We start from the raw sequence: 16,113 nt of genomic DNA, 5'->3' as shown, positions 1-16,113 counted from the left end.
TAAGAGCATCAGAAAAGCGACTTGATCGTGACCCTGGATGGACTGACTCACATTCTCATCAACTGGCATTCAAGGGATCATAGGCCAGTAGGCAGGCAGGTGGGGTGCCTGGGTGTGAAGGCAAGTTAGCGTTTATTACCAAGAACTTAATAGTTAAAGTGGAACATTCCTTAACGTAGTTTTAGATGATTCTAAAGCTTAGCTCATGAGCCATCTTCAATCCTGTGATGTTTTCAGAGGTATTTTTATTTTGGAGTCAGAATAACTGATGTTAAGGTACATGGGAAAATGAGGCTCTGGTCTCATCTTCGCCACCAACTAGCAAGGTTTTCTTCCCAGACCGAGCTCCTTCCTCTCTTAAATGAGAAGGTAAGGGCTTCCCTGGTGGCGCAGTGGCTCAGAATCCGCCTGCCAATGCAGGGGACATGGGTTTGAGCCCTGGTATGGGAAGATCCCACAGGCCACGGAGCAACTAAGCCCATGCGCCACAACTACTGAGCCTGTGTTCTAGAGCCCGCGAGCCACAACTACTGAGCCCATGTGCCACAACTACTGAAGCCCACACGCATAGAGCCCGTGCTCCGCAACAAGAGAAGCCACCGCAGTGAGAAGCCCGCGCACCACAACGAAGAGTAGCCCCCACTCACCGCAACTAGAGGAAGCCCGCGCACAGCAGGAAGACCCAAAGCAGCCAATAAATAAATAAATAAATTTATTTTAAAAAAAAAAAAGAGAAGGTTAAGAGTAGGTCGGATTTTAAGACCCCCCGTAAGCTCTGTTCTGAGACTGGTTGGTCAGGGAGCCTTTCTCTGATGGGGGAGTCAGGGACACATGTGCCCCCAGTACCACGTTCCCAGCTCAAGCCTTGGGTCTCCCTTACACAGTGGCATCTCCGTATTGTAGCTGGGCCATGGACCTCCTCTTTCTCTTCCAGAAATTTGAACAAACCCGGGTAGTTTTTGTGGACCTGAAAATGATCTGTTTTGCCAGACACAGAAATTATTGGATGGAAGGATAATGAATAACTTTTTCAACTCTGGCTGCGTCTTGTTTTGAACCATTAAGAGAAATACAAGGAAATTAAAACTTTCACCGAAGTTAAAACATCAGAACTTTTTCCTGAAAAGTTGAGTCCTTGGGCTTCAGAGAACACACATGCAGCTCGACTTAATGCCTTGCTGGGCCACATGCAGCCTTTCTAACAGAAGACACTGTCGGTGATATGTACATGACATGGGCCTCTCAGACAGTAGCAGGGAGAGACCTTTGTGTGCCTCCTGTTACTCTGACACGGTGTGGACCATTGTTTTCAGGGTGACATTCGATTTTTGCTGTATGTATCGTACGACACCAATAAGCAGCCTCTTAAAGAATTAAACACACTGAACGTCTGTGCCTAAGTAACTGTATCAGTTTCTGAAATAGAATGTCGAAGGTTCCCAGTGTGTTTAGCTTGTACCGCTGGTTCTCTTGTTGTCACCTCTGAACTGAGCAGCATGGCGGCCGGTCACTGCCAGACTCTCTGGAATTGGCTTTTAACTCTGTGTGTGCACACGTGCCTTCTGCCCTGACGTCAGTTGTGTGCCTGTGCGCCCTGTGTGTCGTTCTTACAGCTGTAATGTGTCACAGCCGCTCGCTGGGTGTCTGGAGCTGTCACTGGAAAGGGAAAGTAGGAAGTTGGAGGCATAGCTCCTTGGGTCACTGAGATGACTTGTCCAGCTCTCTCCCTGCGGATGCTTCGATACAGCATCTCCGGCCCTCCAGCGAGGGGGCCAGTTCTCGTGGGGACTCCTGAGCAGTTTCCGAGCGAACCTCACATGCGAAGCTCCAACTGTTGGGGGCGTCTGACATTTTATTTGCCCCTCGAAGTAGAAACCGGTCCTCTGGTATCCCAACAAGCGTAATCCTTTCACTCTCATATGACTTATTTTTTCATAGCTTCAGTTTGCACCTGTGGCGTTAGAGCTGTAGCCTCTGATTCTAAAGAGCTACGTCTGCTTCTCTGCTCCCAGGCCCCTGTCTTTACAGATTTGCTTTGAAAAGTGGGCGTGAGCTTCCCGGAAGCCTTTAGAATGTGTATACTGAAATAGTAAAAGAAATCTTTTTTTTTTTTTGGCCTTAACTGTAGGACAGTAGAGGGAAGCACGAGCCATTCTGTCAATCACAGGGACCTGATTTGGTTGGTCTTGGACATCTCTGCCGACACCCTTGTCTATTGGTGACGGTCTAGTGGGAGGAGCCCGACATTTTGAAGTTTTAGCGTTTTCTCTGTCTGAAGACCTTTGACTCCCAAAAGAGATGGGGACAGTCGAAATTCAGACGTGCTGCTCTGAGCTTTTCCCCGTGGACAGCGCCAGCTGTTAGTCCTTGTGTGTGTAGACTAAGGTCGTGTTGCGTTAAGTAACACCTTTACCAGCCTTTGCCTCCCGTTTCTATTTTCCAGCTCCATGGTCTCTGTCAGCTATAGCAGAGCAGGTGGTGGAAGAGAGGCCGCCCAGCCCTTGCCATGATGGGAAACCACAGCCATTTCTTTGTGAAAGGGGGAATGTGTAGAGGAGAAATAACCTTTTGATAAAGAACCAAACGGTCTCCTTAGAACAGCCACTGTTGCCCAGTCATTGTCATCAAGTCTCTTTACCTTTTTTTTTGTTTTCTTTTTGCATTTTGGAGTCAACTCTGCACAAAGATGATCCTTCCCTCTTTTTTTTTTTCTTTATTCTTCACAGAAGATTCAGCAGTCTTTTGTTTGGAGCACGAAATAAAGTTGTTCTGCAGAACAAAGTCTGTCGTGAAAAAATTTTTGAGATGCAGCCAGAGTGCTGAGCGAGGGCCGTGGCGTTGCACGTGCAGAGTGAACACAGCCCAGGCTGTGCTTTACTTTTTTGGAGTTTACTTTTATGTTTCCTTTTGAATACAGTGTCTGATAAGCTTGGAATTAACACTGTTTTAGGTGAAACAGGAAACCATCTGCATGACGTCTCGTTCTGAAGAAGTTAGAAAGTTCTGCTTCCTCTGTGTCCAGTCTTGATTTCACCTTTTCCAGCTGGGGTCTGACTTCCTTAAGCTTGTCTGAAACAAGCCACCACCGTGTTTTGGGCTGATTTCCAAAATCTCTTTGGGGTTCAATATGCATCGATGTTTGCTTGATCATGAAGGATGTAGTTGAATCAGATAAGCTTCTGTGGGGACGATGCTAACTGGAATTGAACTGAGAACTAACGAACGACGACAAAAGCCTCGTGAATAAAACTCACCCTGGAAATCTAAAGACTTTTTCAATCCGGAAGCATATAACTCAGAGGGATCCAAGATTCAAAGTGTGACTTGAAACTCTTGGAAGTACGTACGTTTGTTAAGATCTGGGTCCAATTCAGCAACCTCCCTCAGGCAGAACTCATTGCAGCTCTCATGTGAAGAACTTCTAGGCCATTAGCTACGTCATCAGGAAGGTGAGACAAGATGGGATCCACGGAAAATCAGGAACAGGAAAGCCCTTTAACTCAGGAGAACGTTGTGAGTGTCAAACAAGAGAGCACAGAGTCACTAGAAAAATTCGACTTGGTGACAGAAAGAGGAGAGGTCGACGTCCTCTCTGTAAAAATAGTTCTGACACTCGCTGGAGTTACCCTAGTGGGACAGGAATTTATATCCTGGGAGATCTTCACCTCGGACTGAGAATCGTTAGGATGATATAAAACTCATTTGCCGGGTGTTTTCAAATACAAACAAGAAAAAGGCAATCTCAGCTTCAAATGCACAGCTGTCTCACATATTTTGATCTTTCTCTGGGGACTGTCGAGTATTTTTATAGGTAAGCGTTTACGAAGTGCTAAATAAACATGTCATTATTTCGAAGAGTCTTTTGCCTGATTTTTAATCACCGGCCACGTTTCTGCAGGGCCTTCTGGTCACTTTGTTCTCAATTTTCCAGGGTGTGTAGTTTCAGAACTTTAAAGCCATGTCGGATGACTGGACTTGAGGCAGAAGCAAACGGTGTTTTCAATGCAAGCTGTAGATCGGAGGTTGATTTTTAAGTACAAATGTTATGTTTTAAAAAATGATTTCATTATTGGAAACAAGAGGGCAAGGAGCAAATATAATAATTTTGCATAAATGAATTTTTAATTAAAGATTCTGGAGTATTGGAAAGTACAGGACATGGTATTTGAAGTCTAGAACTGTCTTGTTGAAATTTAAAAACAAATAGTAGATTGTTTGGTGATTTACTGTATTGGATTTCTTCTTAATTATGAAGTAATATTAGGTGAACCGGTAATAAAATGGAGGTGTTAAAGAAAAATATTCATCCTTCTCCCCCTTGAGTAGCGTCCTGGAAGGTAATCAGTATTCTTCATCTGTTTTACACACATACTCTCTCGGACATTTGGTCTGCTTTCTTTATTTAGTCTGATGTGAGGAGTGGGTCTTCTTCTTCCAGATGGACAGCCATTCACGCCAGCACTGTTTATTATATTACCACACCATCCTCTGCCCGCAGAACTGAAATCCCGCCTTGACATCGTTCATTTCATCCGTTTTCAGAGAGACTTTCCCAGTATGCCCTTGTTCTTTTTTCTCTGGAGCTGATTCTGCTTTAAACTGTCTGCATGGGATTCTTAGATTGCTAATATAATTTTTGACACTTGGCCTTTCATCTTAAAGTGTCATCCTTCATATACTTTCTTGAATTTTATTGTATTCTGAAGGCAGATGTTTTAAGTGTCTAAATCTGTTTCCTGTTCCGTATTTACAAATGTCTGTTCTCCTTTGAGTGTGGTGATCCTTTTCAGTTTATGCTGTGAGATCTATTCATAGATCAGGGCCTGTTTTTTCCCATCACTTATTCTTGCTTCAGTGGGTAAAAGTGTATCAGGGCCTGTCACTCGCCCAGGATCAGTGTCTGGATTCTGCCTCGATCTGTACTCACTCTGCCTGACTGCTCTAGAAATCTTCTCGTATCTTAAACTTGAAGGAAGCCTCTTTAACGTAAATTTCTGTGGCACGTCGCAGACACAGACAGGGCGAGGAGGAGCGCAGAGGAAGAGGTGCCCGTGGGGGAACTTCACCCGTGTCCGGTTTCTTCTCTGTTTGGTGGAGGCAGCATGGAGGAGCCAGTTTTTGGGGGTCTGTTTTGCTTGGCCGTTGTCCATTTCAGGCGTGTCCTGTGGCCTTTCCCAATCTGCTCCTTTTTACTGCTGTCCTTTGTGCCGGGAATCAACCACCCTGGCCTCCTTGGACGGGCGTGTCTTTCTTTGTGTCACTGATCCTTTGCAGGAGGGGTGCTCTGCCTGTCCCCCAGGTGTTGCCTCCAGCCCTGGCTGCCCTCCAGGACCCGGGGCCTCAGTGGGGTTTCCCACATCTTCAATCTCTTTGCAAGGGAATCGGGGTAAACCGGTAGTAATTTTCTTGTCACTTTCCCCCACTTATTCTCTGCGTCGCAGAAATTCTTCAAAGTCTGAGGCACGGACGTGCTATCTTTCTGTAGTTTCTGGTGCCGATGCAGGATTTTTACGATGTATTCCTGTGTTTCTTGCTGTTGGGATTTGGAGGGTAAGAGGCTTGTGTTCAAAATGCTCTTACGCTGTTTGTTTTTATTGTCATAGACATACTTACACAGAGATTCCGAGGACCCTGACACCTGAGACAGAATGCTTAACTGATTTCTGTCTCGCTGTGGACCTGCAGACTTCTTTTAGGTTTGTGTTGTGCATAATAAGAAGACACACTTTGGGAAGGTTTCCTTCCACGTCAGGATACAGAACGAGCAGAGGCACGGAGGACGGAAGAGGAAGAGAGCATCAGGCGGCCGGGCTTTGGTCCGGAAGCCAGTGGGTGGAGGGGAGTCACGGGCCGTCGGTCTGCGCGGCCCCAGGAAGGGCCTGGGTGGGCTCCATTCAGTTGTTCAGGAAAGAGCTGTCCTGAGCGCGAGATTGATGTGCCCCGTCTTCTTTACAAAAACTAGTCTCCCGGTGGTGGAGGCAGCAGTGGTGTAATGCGACGTTTCCCAAACGTAGTTAACCCTTGAATACCTTAAAGCTAATTGCAAGCAATAACCCACATGTCCTTGGATCAAAACCAACAGCAATGCCGAGCTGTGCCCTGTGTGATGACCTAAGAGCCGTAGAAAACCGACGCTATTTGAAGATTCTGTTCTGTAACCAGACAAGGGAAGCCGTGCGTTAGAGGCATTAGACAACATTTAATAAGTAAGGGGTAAGTACAGACATAGGCGCGTGTACACGTTTACATACCAGTGAGAGGTACAGAAGGTAGGCAGCGGTCAGCGAGCAGGGGACGTGGTCCACGGGCAGGACACACCCCCATCTCCTGTGTTGGTGCCTCGGGTGACCTCACATACAACTGACTGTCTGTCGTTCTCAGAGATGGGTTGCCGCCTCCTAAGATCAGATTACCCCATAAAAATAAGAGCAAGGAAAGAAATATTGGTAGTATTTTTCTTAAATATACATTAAACAAATTTGGAGAAGTCGTCCCATCAGCATTATTACCTTTTTTTTTTAAGAGTCCTTTGTGCCTCTCCCAGGACACCCACGCGTCATGGAAAAACCTGAGAAAGGCGTGTCAAACAGCTGGGTTTTCACCCCAGATTCACCACATACCAGCCTTATGACCTTCATCAAGTGTTTCGTCTAAAATGAAGGATTGTAACTTATGGAGTTTTTGCGGAAAAGTATATTAGATAATGTTTTTAAGACCCATGGTACTGGCCGTGGAGTTACATATCAGACACAGATTTTTTTGTGGAAGTTATTCATTGTCACCAGAGTTGTACATGCTGGGAGCCGACGGGAAACATGCCTCGTTTCTGTGGTTGGTTAAACGTGGTCGCTAAACGACGCAGCTGTCTGACCTGCACCTGAGAAGCAGACTGCGCAAAGCGCACGAAGAGCAGCTGCTTTTGTGTGCAGTTGTGTTTACAGCACCGTGCAAGCTGCCGTTCTGGGCGATTCAAGGGCTTTCCAAGGCTCCGTTGGCTACATGTGTGATTTTTACTTTACAGATAAACCCGAGAGCCTCTCGTGTGTCTTAGGAGGCCGTGGCTGACCGTGAACAGTGTTTAACCCGCAGTGGGCCCTTGGAGTGTTTCCTTTACTTAGTGAATTGGTTAGTGTACACCTGGTTGTATGCTTGAGTATTTCTTAGTATTCTTTATAGAATACAGAGTCTTTATTCTTCCGCAGAACAGAGGGAATGTCGTACTCAGTGTATCGCTGGGGTTGTTGCTGGTCGATCCCAACAGTCTGAAGCCAGGTGGTGTCCCTGCTCACGGTTACAGCACTGATGGGACCAACAGTGTCCTATGCGTCTTCTCCCTACACACACACACACACACACACACACCCCTATGCGTCTTCTCCCTACACACACACACACACACACCCCTATGCTTCTCCCTAGACACACACACACACACACACACACACAAACACACATTCTGTGGTTCTCCCTACACACACACACACACACACACACACACACACACACTTCTGTGGGTCTTCTCCCTAGACACACACACACACACACACACACACTTCTGTGGGTCTTCTCCCTAGACACACACACACACACACACACACACTTCTGTGGGTCTTCTCCCTAGACACACACACACACACACACACACACACACACATATCGCTGTTATGTAACGTGGTAGGTCTTTAGTCCAGTAGCTTCGTTAACCTACTTAAACAACTGGCTGGGTTTTCTCACACTCATTCTTGCTGTCCTAGCCCAGCAGACTAGCGTTGCTAGTGTGGAATGCTGCCCTTGACACCTGAAAGCAGGGGGGCTGGGATTGCTTCTTGCATCCTTGGTACTTCCTTATGGTGTCGAAATGAGTCGTCTGTATCATTTGATGTTGTGAGTCACAGAGAAACTTAGGTAATCAAAGGGAGCACCTCAGCGGAATGTAATTTTATTCTTATTAAATTATCAAGGAGTGCAAAAGAAGTGGACTTTTAACAACAGTCTTCCTTTGAGGGGTGCTCTAAATCCTCCAGGCCAGGTGGCAGGGCGGGTACATGGATGGGCAAGAAAGTGCCCTCTGTATCACCTTCCTGAGAATGGCTGGGACAGAAAGGAGAGGTTTTTCCCCGGCTCGTACCTAACCTGATTTCGCTCTCTCTCTTCCTACTTACCATCTGATTTTATACTGTGTGACACAACAGGGAAAATAACAAGAACCAACCCCATTCGATTAAAAAAACAAACAAACCCTTACCAATTTCTGAAATACCTGATATTTCGTTCCAGAAAAAGTCATCAATTTACTGATTTTCTTTTTCACTCGAAAGAAGGGACTGTGGAGACCAGAGTGTAGGGCAGTGTGACTTAAGCGTTTTAAGTTCTGTTTCACTTAAATTTATTCTACTCACGTTGATTACAGAGCAACAGGAGAAAGCTTTGAGGATTAAGGACAAGTAAATTCAACCGCAGAAGCTTATGAGCAGCTAGGTTCCTTTCAAAAAGATCAATAAATGAATATTTTAAACTTCCACTGACCTTGCCGGAAGTATTCTGTTTGAGCCGTATTCTCATAAATTAGTCATCTTTTTGCAAAACAGCTGTGGCAATTTGACACAATGGAAAGAGCAGTGCTTTAGGAATGGGAAGTTGGGAGGTGTTGCCTTGGCACATTCACAGGGAGATTAAATGACAGGCCAACGTCCCCTGGATGAGGAAGCCATGCATGGGAGGATTGACGCAGATGGTCTGTCTTTAAAAGGCTCTTCTATGAGTCTGTGCTGCAGTCTGGAAACCACAGAGAGAACTCACCAGGAAAGTGTGGGAGAGCGGAGAAGCCTCAGCTCATGCAGAGCTGCAGTGTTGCTCTAGAGCACAGTTACCATCCTCTTGGGGGGCAAACACATATGAGTCAGGATTCTCTTGTACCTAAGAGATGGCAGCCTCGGGGGTTTAAGCAGGAAGGTACTAAAGGGCTTGCAGGACTGTTGGGGGATGGGGGGATTGCTGGAGAAACAGACTCCAGGCTCAGCTTCCAGGAACGACGCTCGAAGTCACAGCACACAGAACTGGGCTGCCAGGCCAGCTGCTGCCTCTGCCGTGAAGGGGAGCCTTAAACCAGGAAGTTGCCTCCCTGGTCGGAAAGCTGCCACCAGTTTCCAGCAGCAGGAGAACCTTGCCTCTGCTTCCGTCTGTCTCAGCGTAGTGAAGGCCCTGTGCCCGGCCTCTCCTTCCTGACTCGGGTCCTGGTGCACGTCTTGTCCAGTCTTTCTGGCAGGAGCCTAAATCCCCCATCTGAAATCCTAGCTGCAGGGGGTCCCGAAATGTCATCTTTCCAACCTCTGTGTGCCAGGTGGGGATTAGATTCCCATCGACACACCAACCCGTTGTATCCACCACGGACAGTAAGCTGTTTTATGATAAATAACATTTGTCTGGGTTTTTTTTTGCAGTTTACAGTTACATCCTTTTTATTTAGAGCTCATGTCAAGTCACTCTGCATAGAAAAATGCTATCTCTGGCCATTCCGGAGAAAACATCTCTGATACAAATTAAGAGTGGTACCCACGTTATTTCCTAAAATGCAAAGCTGGTACGGAAAACAGGATTTTCAGTTTGCGATCCCCCTCCCAGAGTTGTTTCTCTTCTCGACGTTGGTTGTTTCCACCTGTGTCCTGTGTCCCGTGGGGACATCCTCCACCTTTTCAATCTGATTTGCTCTTTGCCGTGCAGACCTGTGAAGGAAGATTCGGAGCCCTCCGAGGTGGATGTTCCTGGCCGGTGGCACGGCGGCTACGTGAACAGAACTCCTCCGACATCTTCGGAGTCTGCAACCACCGTTAAATCCCTTATCAAGTCATTTGACTTGGGGCGTCCAGGTATTTCGTCATTTTGTTTCATGAGCAAAACTTAAATTCAGACCGTGGCCCCATGGATCAAGCCTGTCCTCCACCACCCTGGTCCCACGTTGGCGTGACCACGGGGCCCTTCCCAGACCATCCACGTGTAGACATGGTGCATGATGCCCTCTGGGGCTCCAATGAGACAACAGAGAGAGCCAGCTCTCCTGTCCTCCCCTCCGCAACTCCAGTTCCTCCTCTCCACCTTCCTCTTCTGCCTCTGTGTCTGTTAAATCCAGGTCACTGCTGAGCGCCTTCTTATCATCTCGTGAGGATTAGCAGGGCCAGCCAGAGGCTTCGTCTCTTGGGAAATGAGGCGCTCATCTGTGTGCTCGGCTGCCTTGCTGACACCCTGGGCTCCTTTATCCTAGAACGTGCTGTTACATGCTTCTCCCCCTGGTCTTGTGTGTGGCCGCTGGTGCTGACCTGTCGTTCCTGATCGTGGGACATTCCCAGCTTTTTCTGGCAATGTCTGCCTGACTCACAAGTCACCTTTAGTCACTGTTACCGCCACATGAGAAAAATGCACCTCTATACTGTACACCTGTAAATACAGTAAAGAAAAGAAACCAAATGTGCCTGAATCCAAAATGCAACATATTTTTTCCCTTGATTGCAACAGATGTGCCTGTTGTATTGGAAGGCCAGGGTAACAGCTAATCCTAGGAGGCTGTCTCTGCTAAAATAGTTTGGGGCTAAATTAGATTAAGATTAGACTACAAAGACTGGAAGCTGTGAAGGCTCAGTGACTACATTCGGTCTGTGAAGGTGGGAAAGGAATGAACAATAATGGTTTATGCAAGAGTGTTCTGTTCTGCCTGCTGTAGGTGACTCATCACCTGTATGTTTTCTTGTTCCGCGTGTGTCCTACATCTAAGACCAGCCCCCATTTAGTTAACTCCCCCCAACTCATTCCCCAATTCAATACTGGTCCAGGGCAGAAGAGGGTGAAAGAGTACACGTAATACCTAATTAGCATCATGGGATACTTTTTTAGTCACCAAAAAGAGTAGCAAGTCAGGAACTCTTATTTGCTGTTTTGAACCGGAGCAGCGTAGAAATGTCCCCATCTCTTTTCTTGGCAGGTGGAGCTGGGCAGGACATTTCTGTCCATAAGGCCTCCAGGAGCCCCCTGAGCGGAATCCCCGTGAGGACCACTCCAGCTGCCGCTGTGTCTCCAATGCAGGTATCAGAGCCAGCGGCGTGGGGTGGGGGGTAGGGCTGGTGTCACACGGTACCCAGGCAACAAAAGGGAACCGAAAACCAGTGGGTTTATTTTTTTGAGGCACATGGAACATTTTTTTAGTACGCCCAAAATAATAATAATGAAACTTCCATTAAAAATTGCCTTTTGATTCCTGAGGAAGGTCTGAGATGCTGCAAACGACATACGGGTTTTTTTTGTTTGTTTGTTTTGTTTTGTTTTGCGATATGCGGGCCTCTCACTGTTGTGGCCCCTCTCATTGCGGAGCACAGCCTCTGGACACGCAGGCTCAGCGGCCATGGCTCACGGGCCCAGCCGCTCCGCGGCATGTGGGATCTTCCCGGACCAGGGCATGAACCCGTGTCCCCTGCATCGGCAGGCGGACTCTCAACCACTGCGCCACCAGGGAAGCCCCTGTCATACAGTTTTGTTAATGCCTCTTTCTTGGTTTCCCATAAGATGACACTGTCAAAGTTTTCAGTTAAATGAAGATTGTAATTTTTATTAGAAGTGGACATTGAACTGGGTATATTACTCAAACAATCGATTTTTTAAAATGCCCCCAGAGAGAGAGAATGTTTACAATGTATAAATTCTTAGAGTTCACTGCATGTGACTGCATGTGAAACCTGAAGGTTTTAGACCACAGCCTCTCGGCATTTCTGTGACCAGGGCCTTTGTTGTTATCAGTAGCACTCAGCATTTTGCCTCTGCTGAGCTAAGGTTGATCTTGTCATCAACAGGTTCCATTTCTGATGTTATTAGTAGTTATGAACATTGTTTGGGATCTTTTAAGCTTTAAAAAAAATACTTTTTTCACTTTTTTGCCCTTGAAGGTAACTTCCACCACCTTCTGTGTAAAACCAAATAAAACAATTATTTATTTTATGATCATCACTTTTTATTTAATAAAAGTGAAAGAGGTCATGCTTCATTTTTACTTATCTTTACTGAGCTATAAACACGAGTTTGCTAGTAAATGTTTTACAACTGGCTCCTTGGGGGAAAGAGCCCGGATTTGTAGTGTTTGCCAATTTCTTGGTAAATATTCCCGTTGTGGCCAGTTTCAAGCTTTTTCTACGACCTCAGTGCATGTGGGGTTGAGAAGAGATGTACATTAGATAGTATTTGTACAAGACAGACACGGCAGGTATGAAAACGCCATTAGCAAAATGTAGAAAAATAATTAGGAAGCAATGAGTTTTGAGTATTTATTACTTTTGCTTTTAACATAGTCTCATTGTAATAACAGCTGTGGTTAGTAGCTTAGCCTGCACATTTCCTGAAGACTTATCCGTCGGCCCTATGAGCAGGTACACACCAGCGGCAGCACACCACTGGCTATAATTCACGTACCGTGAAGTACAGGCCTCTTCAATACGTAACTTGGATGTTTCCATGTGTAACCAACACCAAGATACAGCATGTCTGTCACCTCAGAAGGGGCTCTCATGCCACCATCTCGTCAGTGACCCCTTAGAAAGAACCGTTCTCTGACCTCTCACCACAGATTAGTTCTCTGTGACCTCAGACTTTGTCACTGGATGGTTTTGCTCAACGCTGAGTCTGTGAGATTCATTCCTGTTTTTGTGGCAGTTCTTTTCTCGTTGCGGTGTCATGTTCCTTTGTGTAAATATACCATTCTACTGATGGTTTATCCATCCTTCTGATGGTTGACTTTTAGATTACTTCCAATTTTTAACTCGTGCTTATTTTATTTTATAAATTTATTTATTTGTTTATTTGTTTATTTTTGGCCGCGTTGGGTCTTCGTTGCTGCGCGCGGGCTTTCTCTAATTGCGGCGATCAGGGGCTACTCTTCCTTGCGGTGCGCGGCCTTCTCACTGAGGCAGCTTCTCTTGTTGTGGAGCACGGGCTCTAGGCACGCGGGCTTCAGTGGTTGTGGCACGCGGGCTCAGTAGTTGTGGTGCACGGGCTTCGTTGCTCTGTGGCATGTGGGATCTTCCCAGGACCCACATGGTTAAAAATCCACCTGCCAATGCAGGGGACACGGGTTCGAGCCCTGGTCTGGGAGGATCCCACATGCCGTGGAGCAACTAAGCCTGTGAGCCACAACTACTGAGCCTGCGTGTCTGGAGCCTGTGCTCCGCAATGGGAGAGGCCGCGACATTGAGGGTCCCGCGCACTGCTATGAAGAGTGGCCCCCGCTCGCCGCAACTGGAGAAAGCCCTCGCACAGAAACGAAGACCCAACACAGCAAAAATAAATTTATTTATTAAAAAAAAAAAGTGTGTATTTGTGTGCGGGGGAGTGTGTGTGTGGGGGAGTGTGTGGGGGGGGTAGTGTGTGGGGGGGGGAGTGTGTGCGTGGGTGTAGTGAGGGAGAGAAAGTGTTATAAATTGGGTCACACTACATGTTATTCAGACACTGGCTCCTTTCGCTTTGTCGTTGGCATGTACCCCTGAGGGCAGGGATTTTTATCCCTGTGGCTTGATGTTATATCTCTTGTCCATAACAGTGGCTGCACATAATCATATCATAGTAGAAGCTCAATAAATATATGTTGAATAAATGAAGGAATATATCAGATATCTTTAAATGTCAGTGTTTGGAGAAATAATTCATTCTTTTTGAAGGGTGTATGATAATGCAGTGATTAACTTAACCACTCCTCTGTTGATAGGCATTTAGGTTGTTTTGGATTAAACTTATTACAAAAGTGGGGCTTCCCTGGTGGCACAATGGTTGAGAGTCCGCCTGCCGATGCAGGGGACACGGGTTCGTGCCCCGGTCCGGGAAGATCCCACATGCCGCGGAGCGGCTGGGCCCGTGAGCCATGGCGGCTGAGCCTGCGCGTCCGGAGCCTGTGCTCCGCAACGCGAGAGGCCACAACAGTGAGAGGCCCACGTACCGCAAACAAAACAAACAAAAAAAAAAGCAAAAAAAAAAAACTTATTACAAAAGTGAAATTCCTTCTACAAATTTTTCCCCACTGAAGGGGCTATTTCTCTATGAATGTGTATCCCCATTCTTTTGTAAGTACGTCAGTCACTCTAGCTAGTTAAGCAGGAAGGAATTTAACACAGGGAAGGCTGCAGGGGAAGCTCTGATCTGCACTGAGCTTCAGCAAACGTTCCCAGAACACCCCAGAGTTGGCCCATTAAAGGAACATCTATTTCTGCCAGAATCAGGAAGTCTTCCTCTAAGTGCAGCCTGGGACCACTTCTGTCAACATCTAGTTTCAGCTTTCGGGCCACGGCACAGGTGCAGCCCCTGTCAGCAGATCCTGCCCTCTAGATTCATCCAGGTCGTAGCTAGTGACAGGATTCCTTTCTTTTTTAAGGCTAAATAGCATTCCATTGCATGCAGAGACTTCCTTTATCCATTTATCTGTTAATAAATTTTTAGGTTGTTGTGAATCATGCTACAGTGAACATGGGTGTGCAGGTACCTCTTCAAGATCCCATTTTCAATTCCTTTGTGTATCTACCCAGAAGTGGGATTGCTGGATCACGTGGTAGTTCTATTTTTACGTTTTTGAGGAACCTCCCTACTGTTTTCCATACCAGCGGCACCGTTTCACATTCCCACCAGCAGTGCGTGAGGGTTTTCTCCACACCCTCACCAACAGTTGTTTTTTCTGTGGTGGTGGTTTTTTTTATAATGACCATCCTTACAGGTGTGAGGCGTTATCTCATTGTGGTTTTGATTTGCTTTTCCCTGATGACTGGTGATGTGGAACATCTTTTCATGTACCCGTTGGCCATTAAAAAACAGTATTTTTTTACACGCATCCTTGAATATACATAGAATATTCCAGGAAGATGTTCACAAACCTGATTAATAACAATTACCCCAGGGAGAAGAACTGGGTGATGGGAGTGAAAGGGAGACTTTGTTTTCACTCTGTGTCCCTTCTGTTCCTAATAGGATCTATTACCTATTCAAATAAAGAAGTCGTTTTAAAAGGTCCCCCTGGGGATTCTAACGAGCTTGAGAACTGTTATATGCGCATGCGCACACACGCACCTGCACACACACGCATACACACACGCACACACCCCTTGCTCGTGCTGTCCCTGATGTGACACGTCCACCTATGTGCGGGTACCTTTTGGTTTCAGAGGCATTCAACCTTCAGTAGTGCTCGGCCAGCCAGCAAAGGAGTGACTCAGCGCTTGGATCTCCCAGACCTTCCCCTCTCAGGTAAATCACCTTAAATAGGAAGTAGTTCTGACTTACGTATTGTGAGGTTAACTTTTCTTCTTTTCTTTGCATGAAACTGAGCTTAGAAAAAGAATCATTTTTTTGCAATAAGTGGCATTTATCGCCAACAATTTCAAATTCTGAGTGTATGTGTTATGGACACAAGACCCCAGCTGTGTCCTGCTGGCTGCACTTCTCAGGGTGCGTGAGTTTGGGAGAAATGTCAGGCTCTGGAGGTCTTTTGTCTGTTCTTTTAACTAAATCTCAAGAGACTATCGCATCTTTAAAAGAAACTATTTCGAGAAAAAAATCTTATCTGATTCTGAAGGTCTGTTGCTCCCACAGTACCTAAAATATGCCTCTTCTGAGCCGTCTTTGTCTCTGAGTGTAGACCTCTTCCTGTTGTTATGCCATGTTTTAAAAACTTCGGATCCCGACGGCGAAGCGCTGCTTGTGACCGCAGGGCCGCACGCGCCTCATTTTCGCTCCTGCTGCACATGCTGTGCTGATGGCCGATGTGAAGGAGCTGTTGAGGGGGAACCGGGGCGGGATGGCGTGTGGGCTTGCACCTTGGCCCCCCTGCTGCCTGCGGTCCGGCTCTGGTCCGGATGTTCCAGCCCTCGGCGCTGGGGTTCCCCCATCTCCGAAACAGAAATCGTGCCGTCCGCCTCGCGGGACGGCCTGGAGGGTTGAGTGAACCCAGCCGGGCTGGAGACAGAGCCGCGGAGGGGCTGCTGTCACCTACGCACTGTCGCCTGTGGAGTCAGCTCACACCCCAGAGCCGGGAGGCGTCAGCGGAAGGTTCCAGCTGTGTAGAACATTCACCCTGGAAATTGATGGCTGGCTGCGAGGTCA

General features: G+C 46.9%; 1 protein-coding gene across 7 annotated transcripts in view; it reads left to right on the top strand.

The window, feature by feature from the left end:
• Positions 1-16,113, top strand: part of SPECC1 (sperm antigen with calponin homology and coiled-coil domains 1) — a gene marked incomplete at both ends in the record, with an annotated part of 176,713 nt that overhangs the window by 106,169 nt on the left and 54,431 nt on the right. For all 7 annotated transcript variants that reach the window (XM_082861467.1, XM_082861466.1, XM_082861465.1 and 4 more), the window contains 3 exons: positions 9,721-9,866; positions 10,973-11,073; positions 15,177-15,258. In XM_082861467.1, coding sequence (XP_082717593.1) covers positions 9,721-9,866; positions 10,973-11,073; positions 15,177-15,258 — 329 coding nt within the window. The remainder of the gene's footprint in view (positions 1-9,720; positions 9,867-10,972; positions 11,074-15,176; positions 15,259-16,113) is intronic.

The sequence above is a fragment of the Leucopleurus acutus genome (genome assembly GCF_964270905.1).
Source record: "Leucopleurus acutus genome assembly, chromosome: 19".
NCBI lineage: Eukaryota > Metazoa > Chordata > Mammalia > Artiodactyla > Delphinidae > Leucopleurus > Leucopleurus acutus.
The sequence above is the reverse complement of the archived record's forward strand: the minus strand, read 5'-3'. Positions and strand labels throughout refer to the sequence as shown.